Source organism: Natator depressus, chromosome 10, assembly GCF_965152275.1.
Source record: "Natator depressus isolate rNatDep1 chromosome 10, rNatDep2.hap1, whole genome shotgun sequence".
Taxonomy (NCBI): Eukaryota; Metazoa; Chordata; order Testudines; family Cheloniidae; genus Natator; species Natator depressus.
In genome coordinates this window covers 3,730,265-3,742,740 of record NC_134243.1, presented here as the reverse complement: position 1 = coordinate 3,742,740, position 12,476 = coordinate 3,730,265, and the positions used below count along the sequence as shown (strand labels likewise).

Below are 12,476 nucleotides of genomic sequence, written 5' to 3'. Positions count from 1 at the left end.
GCATTTCCCTCTCCGAGGGGCAGCGCCGTGAAGCGCAGCCGGGCGCGCAGGCGGCCCCGGGGCCAGGGAGGGGGGCGGGTCCGCGCGCAGCCGCCCCTCTCCCTGCCCCTCGGCGGGGCGGATTGCCGCTGGAGCCCCGGGGCTGGTCCCCGCCCCTGCCCGCCTGCCATTGGCAGCCTGGCTGGGCTCGGGCGCTCCCAGTGGCTGCCGGAGGTGGCCGTCAGCGGGAGGCAGCCCGGAGCCAGCCGGGGCAGAGCGGCGGCCGGGGGATGCGCCGGGCACGGCGCGCTGGGGCCGGCGCCGGGATGCTGCGCCCGCTCCCCTGCAGGCGGCTGGCCCAGGCTGCGCGCTGAGCGCCGCGCTCCCGCCGCCCCCACGCCAGCCGCTGCCCAGCCGGAGGCATGTCCAGGAAAAAGACCCTCAAGAGCAAGGGGAGCAGCAGCTCCCCGCCCTCCTCCGCGCTGCCCCCCGCCAAGGAGAGCGGCCAAGCCGGCGGCGCGGCGGCCAGAGCCAAGGGGGGCAGCAGCCGCCCCAGCCCAGAGCTGCCCCTCAACGGGGCGGTGCTGCCCAGCCGGCCCTCCCTGAGCAGCAGCGGGGAGTTCTACGACGTGGCCTTCAAGGTAAGGGCAGCACCCGGGCACCGACCCCAGGGCTGGACCCTGGAGCGCCGGGCAGGGGCGCACGGAGCCCGGGGCTGGGGAGGGGACTAGGGTGCCGGGGAGCCCGGGGCTGGGGAGGGGCGCACGGAGTCCGGGAGGGGACCAGGGTGCCGGTCAGGGTCTCACTGAGTCCGGGGCCGGGGAGGGGACCGGGCGCACGGAGCCCGGGGCCGGGGAGGGGACGAGGGGGCCGGGCAGGGGCGCACGGAGCCCGGGGCCGGGGAGGGGACCAGGGTGCCGGTCAGGGTCTCACTGAGCCCGGGGCCGGGGTGGGGACCAGGGTGTCGGGCAGGGGCGCACGGAGCCCGGGGCCGGAGAGGGGACGAGGGTGCCGGGCAGGGGCGCACGGAGCCCGGGGCCGGGGAGGGGACCGCTGGGCCAGGGCGCACAGACCGCAGGGTTTGCGGGGACGGCTAGGTTGCTTGGAGGGGACCAGGGTACCGGGCAGGGGCGCACGGAGCCCGGGGCGCTGGGAGGGGCGCACCGAGCCCGGGACTGGGGAGGGTAGCCCGGGGTGCACGGACCCGCTGCTGCGGGGAGTGTCCCGGCGCGCTCAGGTTCCAGCGGGCGTCGCAGACCCGAGGGGTTGGAGGATCCCAGAGCGATGTGTGTGTGGGGGGGAGTTTGGCCCCCAGAACTTAGCGCGCAGGCTCACGGGGAGAGCTGAGCGCGAAGACTAGGCCGCCCCCCAAGTTTTAAGGGCAGGTGTCTGCACCATGTGGGGCGCAGGGACCTGGCGTTGGTTGGCGCGGGCTGCTTGGGGGTGCGGGGGGGGGGGCTAGAGGAATGAGCCAGCAGCCCCAGAGACCAGGAGAGGCTACCGGGGTTCAGGAGCAGGCTGCAGCCCGAGGCCAGGGTGTCCTGGCGCACGGCACAGCCTCGGGAGAGAGCCCTGCGCTGGGTTCCGGCTCGGGGTGTTATCCCAGGGCGTCGTGCACTTGGGCCCGTCCGGGAGTAGGGTGCAAGGTGCAGAGAGTCGGGGTGGCGGGTCGGGCTGTGGCTGCAGAGAAGGGGAGAGGGGGGAATGGGAGCGGGTTACTGCTGGGGGCGGGGTGGCTGGACAGGTTAAATGACCCCCCCCGACCCCCCCCCCCCAGTCAGACAGAACAAGCTGGCCCCTGGCGATGGGTCAGGGGAGGCTTGGGGAAAGGGAGGGGATCCGCACTGGGAACAGCAGCTCCCTCGATCTTCCTGGCCCTCCCCAGCCGCGTGTCTCCACGCAAACTTTGTTCCCAGGGAGGCTGGGCAGGGTCGGAGACGGGTGGGAAGGCGAGGCTGGGACCGAGCCCTGCAGCTTCACTCTGTGGACGGAATAGAGCCCGGGAGCTCGGATCAGAGAGCCATGGAGCTGCACCTTAGCAGCCGCTGGGCAGCGGGGGAGTTGGGCTGGGTACAGAGGAGGGTCTCCCTGGAGCCGGGGGGAAAGGGAGTTAGTGGAGAGGGTAAGGGCAGATCTTCGTGTTCCCCCCCCCCCCCCCCCCGCAAAAAACCCCACCACCAAACCTATCCCCTGGCACCTAGCTTGCCTGTCCTGCTACGGCTAGGACTTCCCCCTACACGGCTCCAGGAAAAGTTCCCCTACCCGGCACAGAACCCTGGCTGCGGTGAGCCCTGCAGGGCAGAGATTTTCCTTTGTTTTTCACCTACACTTCATTTTACCCTGGACATCTGTGCTAGCGTGTACAGCATTCCCCGGTGGCTGGCACTGCTGGGTCAGGAGCACGTCCTCCCTTTCCCTGTTCGGCAATTCCCAGAGCGGCACCCTACTAGGCTCCATTCTTCTGCAACCTCTCCTGGCCCCCCACCCCCAATCCACCCAGTGATGGGTCTGCAAAATGTGGTTGAAAAGAAAGAGCCGAAGATGTTCATGTCTTAACAGCCTGGTAACAAGAAGTACGGTCAATTATAGGCCGTAAGGAACGTGGGCATTAAGGGGTGCCGTGTTACCCTTTGTGATCTTGTATCTTGGCAGCTTTCATTGGAACTTTAATAAGTCAGTGGCCCCCGTGTACGGTAGTTGCTCTTCCTTTGCCTCTAGAAGTGATCTGTTCGGATTCTCTGCACGGCGGTGGGGCCTCTTGTCCCCAGTCCTTGTGCTCTCGGTGCTGTACAAAGAGAGAACCAAAAACCTGCCCACAGGGGTTTGTGCAGACGGCTACTCCAGATACACTTCCTCTCTGTGCTTGTGGGAAAGCAGTTCTCTGAAAACCGTACTGGGAAGGGGCACTGTTCAGATAATCTCCCCTCTGCACCCCGAAACATCCTCATTTCGGAGTGTGTGTCACTGGGCTGCAGCAGTGAAATTAGGCCTGTCAGTCTCCCCCTCTGAGTCTCAGGCACAAGTAGAAAAGGAGTACTTGTGGCACCTTAGAGACTAACCAATTTATTTGAGCATGAGCTTTCGTGAGCTACAGCTCACAATTGGCTAGTCTCTAAGGTGCCACAAGTCCTCCTTTTCTTTTTGCGAATACAGACGAACACGGCTGCTACTCTGAAATCAGGCACAAGTGACAGGGATACAGCAGGTGGTTTTAATGCAAATCACTTTCCACCCCCCTTAAAAATCCTCCTTTTCTATTGACCTTTTAAAATGACGAATGCAAAGCTTTCTGTTGCAATCAGGTATTGGAACCCTCTGGTTTCCCCCTTAACAGCATCGAAACTTGGTTTCTAAACCAAGATGACAGCATTCCTCTAACCAGCTGCAATGTGCTGATTCTGCCTGCTGCCGATGGAATTTCATTAGTTTGTACCTTTAGCTTGTTCTGTGTCTCTTCCGTCTTTCTCGGGCACCTATCACCACGGGATCTAAGTGTCTGTTCCAGTGCAGTCACAGGGCCCTCTGTGCGCCCACCTTGGAGCGCTCTGGTTTTGTTTGGCCTGAATCTGTAATTTCAGTGTCCCAGCCTGCTCTGAGCCTTGCCTTTAACCCAGTTCCCTCTGGCATTGAGGATCAAGCTGTGTGGAAGCCAGTGCTTGTTGCAGCGAGGTACGAATCTTGGTGCAGTGTACAAAGAGACTTGGTGCCTTTGGCACCCCGCATGGCCAGGATGCGATTGAAATTCAGCGTGTGGCGTGACACATCATTGCCTTTGGCCGAAGTGAATTCAATGCTCCTGACACATCCACAGCCCTGGAGCCTGGACGGTTCTGTTTCCTCTCCAGAAATGGTGCAGCAGAGGTGACAGCCGCTCAAGCTTCCCTGCCTCGGCCCTAGCTTGCCAGTCTCCTCTCTCACTGTCAGCCTCTCTGACCCATCCTGTCCTTGGCCTCTGCTGAGATGGCCAGCAAGGGGGCCAGGGACCGTCCACTGCCACGGTTTTCCTGACTGGAACACCTGCTCCATTAGGAACTGGACAGAAAACACCAAGAGGTTTCAAATAAGCCAAAGAGCTGCCAGCAGGAGCCACCAGCCTCTGACCGAATTTGGTCTGTCTTTGTTTTTGAACGAGTGACGGAGATGAATGGCCCCGCAGCTCATAAAGAGCTGATTTGTACGACTCTTATTCCCAGTCACCGGAGGGCTCTAGTCTGCACCAGAGGTCGTTGCTATGTACAGAAGAACGAGGCAGAGTCGACACTCTGATCTCCAATACGCTAGTGTACAGCGGGACTGACTTCAGGTCAATAGAGTGATGTCCGCATATAACCTGAGATCAGAATCTGACTCCTAGGACCTTCCCCATCTCACATTCTGGCAGCTGCCCAAGATAATGAGAAACTTAATGCATCTGTCCAAATCCAAGTGCCTTGCTAGAGAGTCGGTGTCTGTGAACCTATAAAGATTAGCCACTGTCCTGTCCTGTTCCCAGTTCATGAGTGAGACTGGTGCAAGTGAGATTTGTCCTGCTTTGCCTTTTGTTGGGCATAACAGCCCAGTGTGGACTTTGCTGATCCCGCTAAATGTCCTGCGCTTGGGCAGACTCGGAATTCCAAGTCTGGAGCTGAGAAGTGAACTTGGAACTGGCCCTCTTGCCAGAAACCCAGCACGGAACTCCCTCCTGCTACGCAAGCAGCTATCTTAGCCCCAGAGACATGATTGTTTGTTACACGACCCCGAGTGAGACTGATCTGCGGAGAGCTAATCTTTGTAAGGGAAGCCATCTGCTGCCTGGCTGGGTTGACAAGTTCTGGTTTTAAGGTTATAATGTGTATAACATTGAGGGAGGGGGGTGCAGGTGTATCAGATTTTTGAGCATAATGCTTTTGGGTACTGTTACGATTTACACCCTAAATAATGAGAGCGGGGTGGAGGATGGGCTGGTGCTCAGGCACAGAACTGGCAGGATGAAATCCTGGCCCCGTTGAAGTCAATGGGAGTTTTGCTGCTGGAATTGCACCCATGGTTTCTAGTCCGTCTTTGTCAGTGTCCCCGCTGAGTGATCCTCAATAAGTCAGTTGGGGCCTGATCCAAAACCCACTGAAATCAAAGCTAGTCACTCTGCTCACTTCAGCGGGCTTTGGAGCAGGCCCGCAGAGGTTCTGGGCATCCACAAATCCCAGTGAAGCTAATGGAAGCTGCAGGTACTCAGCACCCTTAAAATTAGGCCACTGACTTCTCTGGGCTGCATTCTGCTCCACTGCCGTGAATGAGACCTGAGTGCGACTGTTACCGTTTCCCTCTCTGTAAAACGGAGACGTGGCCCAGATCTTCAGAAGCTTTCGGCCCCGTTACTGACTTGTGCACATGCTCCTGTTAATGGTGTGTAGCATCTAGGCTTGAGGACAATCTCTCCGAACTGTACATACTGTCTGTACTTCATAAGAGTGTCCTGAGGGTCTATCGAGGGTTATTAATGTGTATTTCAAAAATTGCCTGGTTACACAGGATGTCTGGTTAAATAACCTACATTTATTATACCCAGAATAACTAAGGGCCAGATTCTGTTACCCTTACTCCTCCTGCAGTCCCAGTGACTTGCATGTAATGTAGGAATTGCCATAGTGGATCAGACCCAAGGTCCATCTACACCCGTATCCTGTCTCTGAGAGTGACCAGTGCCAGGCGCTTCAGAGGAAGGTGGAAGAACCGCACAGTAGCGGATATGGGATAATCTGCCACCCATATGAGGTGTCATCCTGGTCCCTAAAAGTCCGAGTTTGGCTTAAATCCTGAACTATGAGGTTTAATGTCGCTAACAAAAATTTTGGAAGGAGTAACTTGTCAAACTGTCACCAGTCCCTTTTGGAATCTTGCTGAATTCTTGGCCTTAGCAGGTGGCAATGAGTCCCAAAGTCTAATTACGTGGTGGGTAGAAAAAAATAGTCACTCTCATCAGTTTTGCATTTACCACCATTCTGTTTGATTAAATGGATCACTTGATGATTCCCTCTTCTGTTCATTCCCTCTGGGGCACCTGGCATTGGCCACTGTCAGAAGACAGGATATTGGGCTAGATGGACCTTTGGTCTGACCCAGTTTGGCCGTTCTTATGTCCCCTTATTTTTGTGTTCTGAGACAGGGAGAACAGAAGCTCTCCGAGTACCTCTGTCTAATGAAAGTGATCGACGTTTGTAACATACTGTCTTGTGCCAGGGTCCTGAAGTTATCTGCTGTAAGCGTCATGTGAACAGCAGCATTTGGCCATTGCAAGGCAGATTCATGGATGTCGTAGCAATCTGTACTGGGTTTTTCTTCCTTTGGTCAAAGTCAGACACCAAGGGGGTGTCTCTTCAATCTCAGACAAGTGATTCTTTTTAATTTTTTTTTTTAAATAGAAAACTTGTTCCAACTCTTGGCCTTGAGTAAATGTGAATCTAACTGTAGCCCCAAGCCTGCAATCACAGAAGCATGTGTCTAACTTTGAGTGCATGAGTAATCCCGTTAACTTCAGTGGGGCCTACGGTGCTGGAACCAATCTCAGTAGTTACGTTTCCCTTAAGGAAAACCCTCCTCCTCCTTTTAAAAATAGTATCTAACTTTGCATTGTGCTTGTTTTTTTAGGTGATGTTGGTTGGTGACTCTGGGGTTGGCAAAACCTGCCTTCTGGTGCGGTTTAAAGATGGCGCTTTCCTGGCCGGCAGCTTCATTTCGACAGTTGGAATTGACTTCCGGGTAAGGTGCTATTGAACAGCTTTATACAATGTTGCTTTTTTGTGTTGTTTTCCCCCCCCCCTTCCTGTATTCAACTATTCTGAGAGTGGCAAATGCCAACCTCCGAGCTCTCAGGGGGATGAAGATTTCCTCCAGGGCTGCTGCTAAAGCACGCTCAGGGTTACACACGCGTGCTTTGCGCAGCCGTTGCTTTATTTATCTGCTCTAGTGGAGTGTCCGAATGTGATGACTTGCCATCTCAGGGTGTGGGAAAACGCGTCTTCTGTTGCCGTACGCGAGCAATAGCCTGGGAAATGCCACTGGGAGAAGCAGAAGCTTCATGGTTTTGTTTTAAGATGCTGCTTCGATGTATGTGTATTGTGATGTCATAATCACAGGCATATGACCTCACTGCAGGGTCTAGCATGAGTTGAAAACCTCAGTGGGTAGGAGAGAGCTTCATTCAGACCCAGATATCTACGATGTTAACAACGGGAGCAGTGCTTGATTTGTGCCAGGGCTGAGCCCCGGCACCTCTGGGCTTGGCAGTCCAGAGCCCCAGCACCTCTGGGCTTCCTGCATCAGTTATGAATGTAGAAAGTGTTGCTTGAGCCCAGCTCCTAATTGCTTGAGCTCCAACACCGCTTCCATTACAAATTAAGCACTGAGTGGGACACAGGAAAATACTGGCAGAGGGAATGTTTTGTTTAATCTCCACCCTGCCCACGGTTCTTTTTCAAAGTCTGCTTGAGGGCAGTGCTTCCTTTTCAGATAGGTCTGGTGTATGTGCAGTGCATCAACCGCCGAGCTGTGGGAAGGGATCCCTGACGCACAAGAGGCAGCATCTGAAAGTGTCTTGTTTGTCTGCCGTACGGTGTGTGTTACTCTGCAGCAACCACACCACTTTAGGCTGATCTCAAAAGCAAAGTAGAGTCAAGCCTGGTCCAATGACATGGGGACCCACCAGCAAAGCAGACCAGGGCACTGCTGGAAGTGATGTTGCTGACACAGGGGATACTTGTCCCTCTGAGCCTGTGTGATCCCAGGTCCTAGCACAGTTCTGGGCAGCACAGGTGCTGGTCAGTTCATAGAAGCTCTGAAACAGAGGTCCTGATCACGCACGGTTATTAAACGGCCACATAGCATTCTTTATTCACAAATTTCTGATAGTGTCTTGGGTAACTACATTCTATGTGCCTGCATTCCTCCTGTTTTAATTTAATACAGTAGCCACACTCCAGGAAGTCATGTGCTGTTCAATGGACACAGACAAGTGCAATTTGTCCCCAGATTTAGGTTTTATATTATAAGGTTTTTTAAAAGGAAAAACAGAAAGCCAATCAAAATATTTCTATCAATATTAAAAAAAAAAAAAACTTAAATGGAAACTATTTTTGCAAACAGAAAATTCCCTTGCAGCATTTGCAACCAGAACTTTGCAGCATCATGCTTGTGCATGGGAGGGAAAATCAGTGGCAATTGACTGTGACTGTCTGATCTATTTTCTTTATCTGAGCTGAGAAATGCAAAAAGTAAAGATGCAGCATAACCAATGTCTCGTTAATTAGCTGTGTAACATTCCTTCCGGTTTAGTAATCCAAGGTGGTGTGAGTAAGAGAGAGGAAGCGATTCCATTCTCTTAATAGTATGATTATTATTTTTAGACTGTACTGTCCTTTTAAACAGCTGCTCCATTTCTCCCCAGAGGTGCTTGCGTTGGTAAGGTGCGTATGTATCGATTGGGATGAGAAGTACTATATCAATATGAGAGACTGCATATTGTCCAGGAACCTGTTGCCAATCCATGATATTAAGGAAGGCCTCCTTTTTTATAGTGGGTATCCCTTGGGTTCGAAATCGGGGGTTCACCACCACCTGCCTTTCCCAGGTTGCTAAAGGGGAAGGGAGTCCCAGCTGGAGCCTGCTACATGGAGTTGAAGGGAGGCTCTGGGGGATCCGGGTATGGAAAGGTTGAGAGTCACTGGCATATCATTGTATCAGTGGGAGCAAATGATGACGGGAACTGCTCCAGCGCATAGAGCAGGTGAGCATGAATAAAGAGTCTTTCAAGGCTGGAGGGGCTGGGAAAGGAGCCTGCCTCGGAAAGGTGGCTGGTAGCGCTTTCACTTCTCAATGTCCACGTCTCCTCGCTATCCGCAAGACACCCAGCACGCGGACGGAGCTGGGATGCTTCGCTCTCCTGCAGCCCCACCTCTGGAGCCTGTAAACAAACCTGCTGCATGAGCAGCTCCACCGAAGAGACCCTCCATGAGCCCATCGGTATTCCAAACCTGTCGTGTCTACAGAGCCTGGATATGAATGGGAATAATGAGGGAATGAAATGGATTTGTCTCCCCCCATTAGCATCAGACATAGCGTTTACCTGAATATTAAACAGAAATAAACAAGAGCCCAGCAGACTGAGAGAACAGCTGATGACAGCGCGGGAAGCTCGCTTTGGCGAGCTGGAGCTGGAGAGCATGTTGCAGCAGATCCTGCGTCGTTGCTTATGGCAGCCTCGTGTTGTTGAGTTGCACGTTTCTGGCGTTGTCTCAGCATTTCAAAGCCCCTTGGCTCCCTGGTGCATTGGCGTGGCGTATGCCAGCTCCTCAGCTGCATTCTTCCCGTTCAGGGCTGAGAACTGACACCTCGGGCACCCCCGTCTAACTCAGCCTTGCTGCTAAATTTCAAGGAGCCCTTTAAACGTGCCACCGCACAGGTCCAGCTTTCCAAACAGTCAGCCAGGGAAAATATTTCTCTTTAAGCATAATAGTTTGATGTACGTTTAGTGCTGGTGACCGCCCCGGAGGCTGGAGACCTCAGTTTATCTGCTGAACAGCTAAACCACGGACAGCCACAGCACACGCTTCAGACAACCCCCACGTGCCATGATGGGTCTGCTCTTACCTGGACGTGACCAATTCAGGGAGCAAGGGAGTTCCGCCTCCCTGGCCTGCTCAGCCTTTGGGATTTCCAGCAAGGGATCCAGTTGCGGCCCGGGCAGGTATTAACAGATTCTTTCCAAACACCCCATGTTTCTAATCGGCAATTCTCTCTGCTGTGAAGGGCTTGTTCTTTAGGGGTGACCATGCCACGCTGCTGGTGAGCTGGGATCGAGCTCCTGAAGGCTGGACGCCCTTCCAGCACGAAGAGGTGAGTAATTCTCTTCGGCGTTAGAGATTTGTGCTGCCATTTCTCAGGGTAGCCCCCAGGATGGCAGCCTCTTGCCATCAGGGCCCTGCCTGTCTCCAAAACAACCTGTTTGTATCATTTCATGTTTTATTTAAGGGACAGCAGTCCAGAGAGAGGAGAATACAAGGCTGTGAAACCAGCTTTTTATGAGAGAGTAAATGCCCAAGAGCAGCAGTTTAGTGGAGTTTGGCTCAATGAACATTCCAAGAAAAACTGACCCAAGGTTTTCATCCAGTTGTGGTTCATAATCACAGCTGGTGTTGATCCAGTAACCTAGGGAGACAACAGAGGGGATGCCCATGTTCTCCTCCCTCTTATATGTGGGAGGCACAAAGCTGCTGCCTTTTGGGGATATCTTGTAGACTAGAAGGTCTGTCCATGCCCCTCCAATGTGTCTCTTTTTAAGGGATGATACTTGTTTTGGTCACAAAATTTCCTCCATTCCACATGGATTTTGTGTCCTTCCCTCGCTCTTATCGTCGAATGATTTACCCCAGTAATGAAGAATCACAAAGCTGAGGTTGCAGGCAGTCCTCTGCACTAGAGGAAGGAATCCGGAAGGGAGGAAGCATTTCCAGTCTCTTGTGTGAATCATATTTTGGTGTCGTACATTGAGTTCGGCTTGTGTTCAGCTCTTCAGAGATTGTGGGTGTGTCTTGGGCCTTTGCTGCGCGCGCTCTTCCAGTCAACGGAAACCATTTAAAAAACAGGTTTCAAAGGTGTCCACACAAGAGCATGCACTGGTTTAGCTAAGTTGGTTTAAGAACACACCTTTAATTAAACTGGTACGAGTTTGCGTGTAGACCAAGCCTTAGGTGATTCATTGGGCCTGTGAGTGGCCAACAGGGGAGAGGCACAAAGTAAGCAGACCACTAGCCAAGGATTTTGGTGTCACTTGTCTGGAGGAGGACAGTGGTCCGGTATTTCTGGTCCGTGCTTGTCTAACACTCTGCATGGAACAGAAAAGTACCCTGGGATTAGCTCCAAATTCTTCCCCAGTTCCACACCCACACAAGTCCAGTTGGGGCAGAACTACGTCTGTGTCCTCCTTCAGAGCTAACTGAACCCACCATCCCAAGTTCCTGACACTCCTTATAGGTGAGCTAGCGGACCTGTTCCTAGCGAATAATCGGTTTGACTTTCACCCTCTCCTCCTGCCTGTGAATGATGCATGAACATGAGTTCATGAGACATGATGACAATGAGACATCTCATGATGACAATGAACCTGTTCGTTGTAACTGTACAAACTTTGTACAAACGTGCTCCAGCTTATGCGTTATTTGGTTTAACCATGGCTCTGAATACGTGGGGTGTGATTGGTCACTGAAGCCAAATGGTATCGTTGCTGTTTCCTGATTGGATGACTGATTTTTCTGTCCCCTCCTTTTTTTTTAAAAGAGGAGAGCAGTCAAAAAGATGGCTCCCTGAATGCTTCTGGACGACGTCTCCATGCTGATGCATGAGGCTTTCCCTTACTGTAATCATTGCCCAGGTTTCGCACTGCGCCTGGAAGGAAGGGAGGGTGGTTTGGGAGGAAGCCAAGAGAGGAGCAGGGTGGGAAGGTGCAGGCGGGGTGCTGGAACAATCTGTATAGTGGGTGTGCTGAAAGTGGTTGAACAGAACTGTAATCCTTGGATGGGCCCTATCCTTCAAGCCAGGGGGTGCTGCTGCATCTCTAGTTCCAGTCCTTCAGGGTGGGGGACGACTGAACAGGGGGGCTGCAGATGTAGGAAAAGGACCATGACTGGGAGACGTGGCTTTTTGTGTGCGGTGCCCAGACACAAGGGCTGAGCAGTAGTTACAGAGGAACGAAACGTACGTTGCATTGACTCTGCGGGTTTGTTGAATCCGGCCAGACGTCATTCATGCTTCTTTTTTGTTCCAAAACTAGAAACACCCTTCCGATTCTGACAGTCAACCCCTTCTACAGCTGGGCAAAAAATCAGGGAAGAATTTGGAAAAAAAAAAAAAAAAGCTGTCTAAATTCCCCTTCCACAGCTTTGTTGCAGAATTTTTGAAAATTTGTCAATTAAAAAAAAAAATTGGATACTTTTTCACTAGCTCAGCAATTTAGTGATTGTGGCGCTCAGTAAAGCAGAACCTAGGGGTAAGTCTGCACTTCAGGGAGTGACTGCAGTTTGCGTAGACGTAGCTGAACTATCGTTAATCTAGCTAGCTTGGATACCGGAGCAGTGAAGCTCTGGCGGGATGGGCTTCCATACGGGCTGTGCAAAAGCACCTGGAGCCCTGGGTAATTAATTGGGAGACTTTCCTGTTCTGGTACCTGAGCTAGATAGGTTAAAGCCAGCTTGGGTATGTCTGCACGAGCTCCGCTCACACCTGTGGCTGTACTCCACAAGTGTGAAGTGTGAACGGAACCAGGGGAAAGAAGAAAGCGGTGAAGAAGAGGAAGAAACCATTCGGCTGAATGGCTATGGAACATACATGGGGTCATAGATCCAGTCAGGACAAATAGGTGGGTGTTTATTTGCAAACATCTGTCTACATTCAAATAATGTATTTTTCAGGATTCACCCAGTTGTCGTTTATAGCCACAGCTGGTGTTTGATTTTTCCCTGGCAGAACCT

The 12,476-nt window shown here is 53.0% G+C and overlaps 1 protein-coding gene across 1 annotated transcript in view; it reads left to right on the top strand.

Moving 5' to 3' along the window:
* Positions 1-386: 386 nt before the first annotated feature.
* RAB26 (RAB26, member RAS oncogene family) overlaps positions 387-12,476 on the top strand; it is a 210,423-nt gene continuing 198,333 nt past the window's right edge. The window contains exons 1-2 of the mRNA XM_074965011.1: positions 387-620; positions 6,604-6,714. Coding sequence (XP_074821112.1) covers positions 402-620; positions 6,604-6,714 — 330 coding nt within the window. The 5' untranslated portion in view covers positions 387-401. The remainder of the gene's footprint in view (positions 621-6,603; positions 6,715-12,476) is intronic.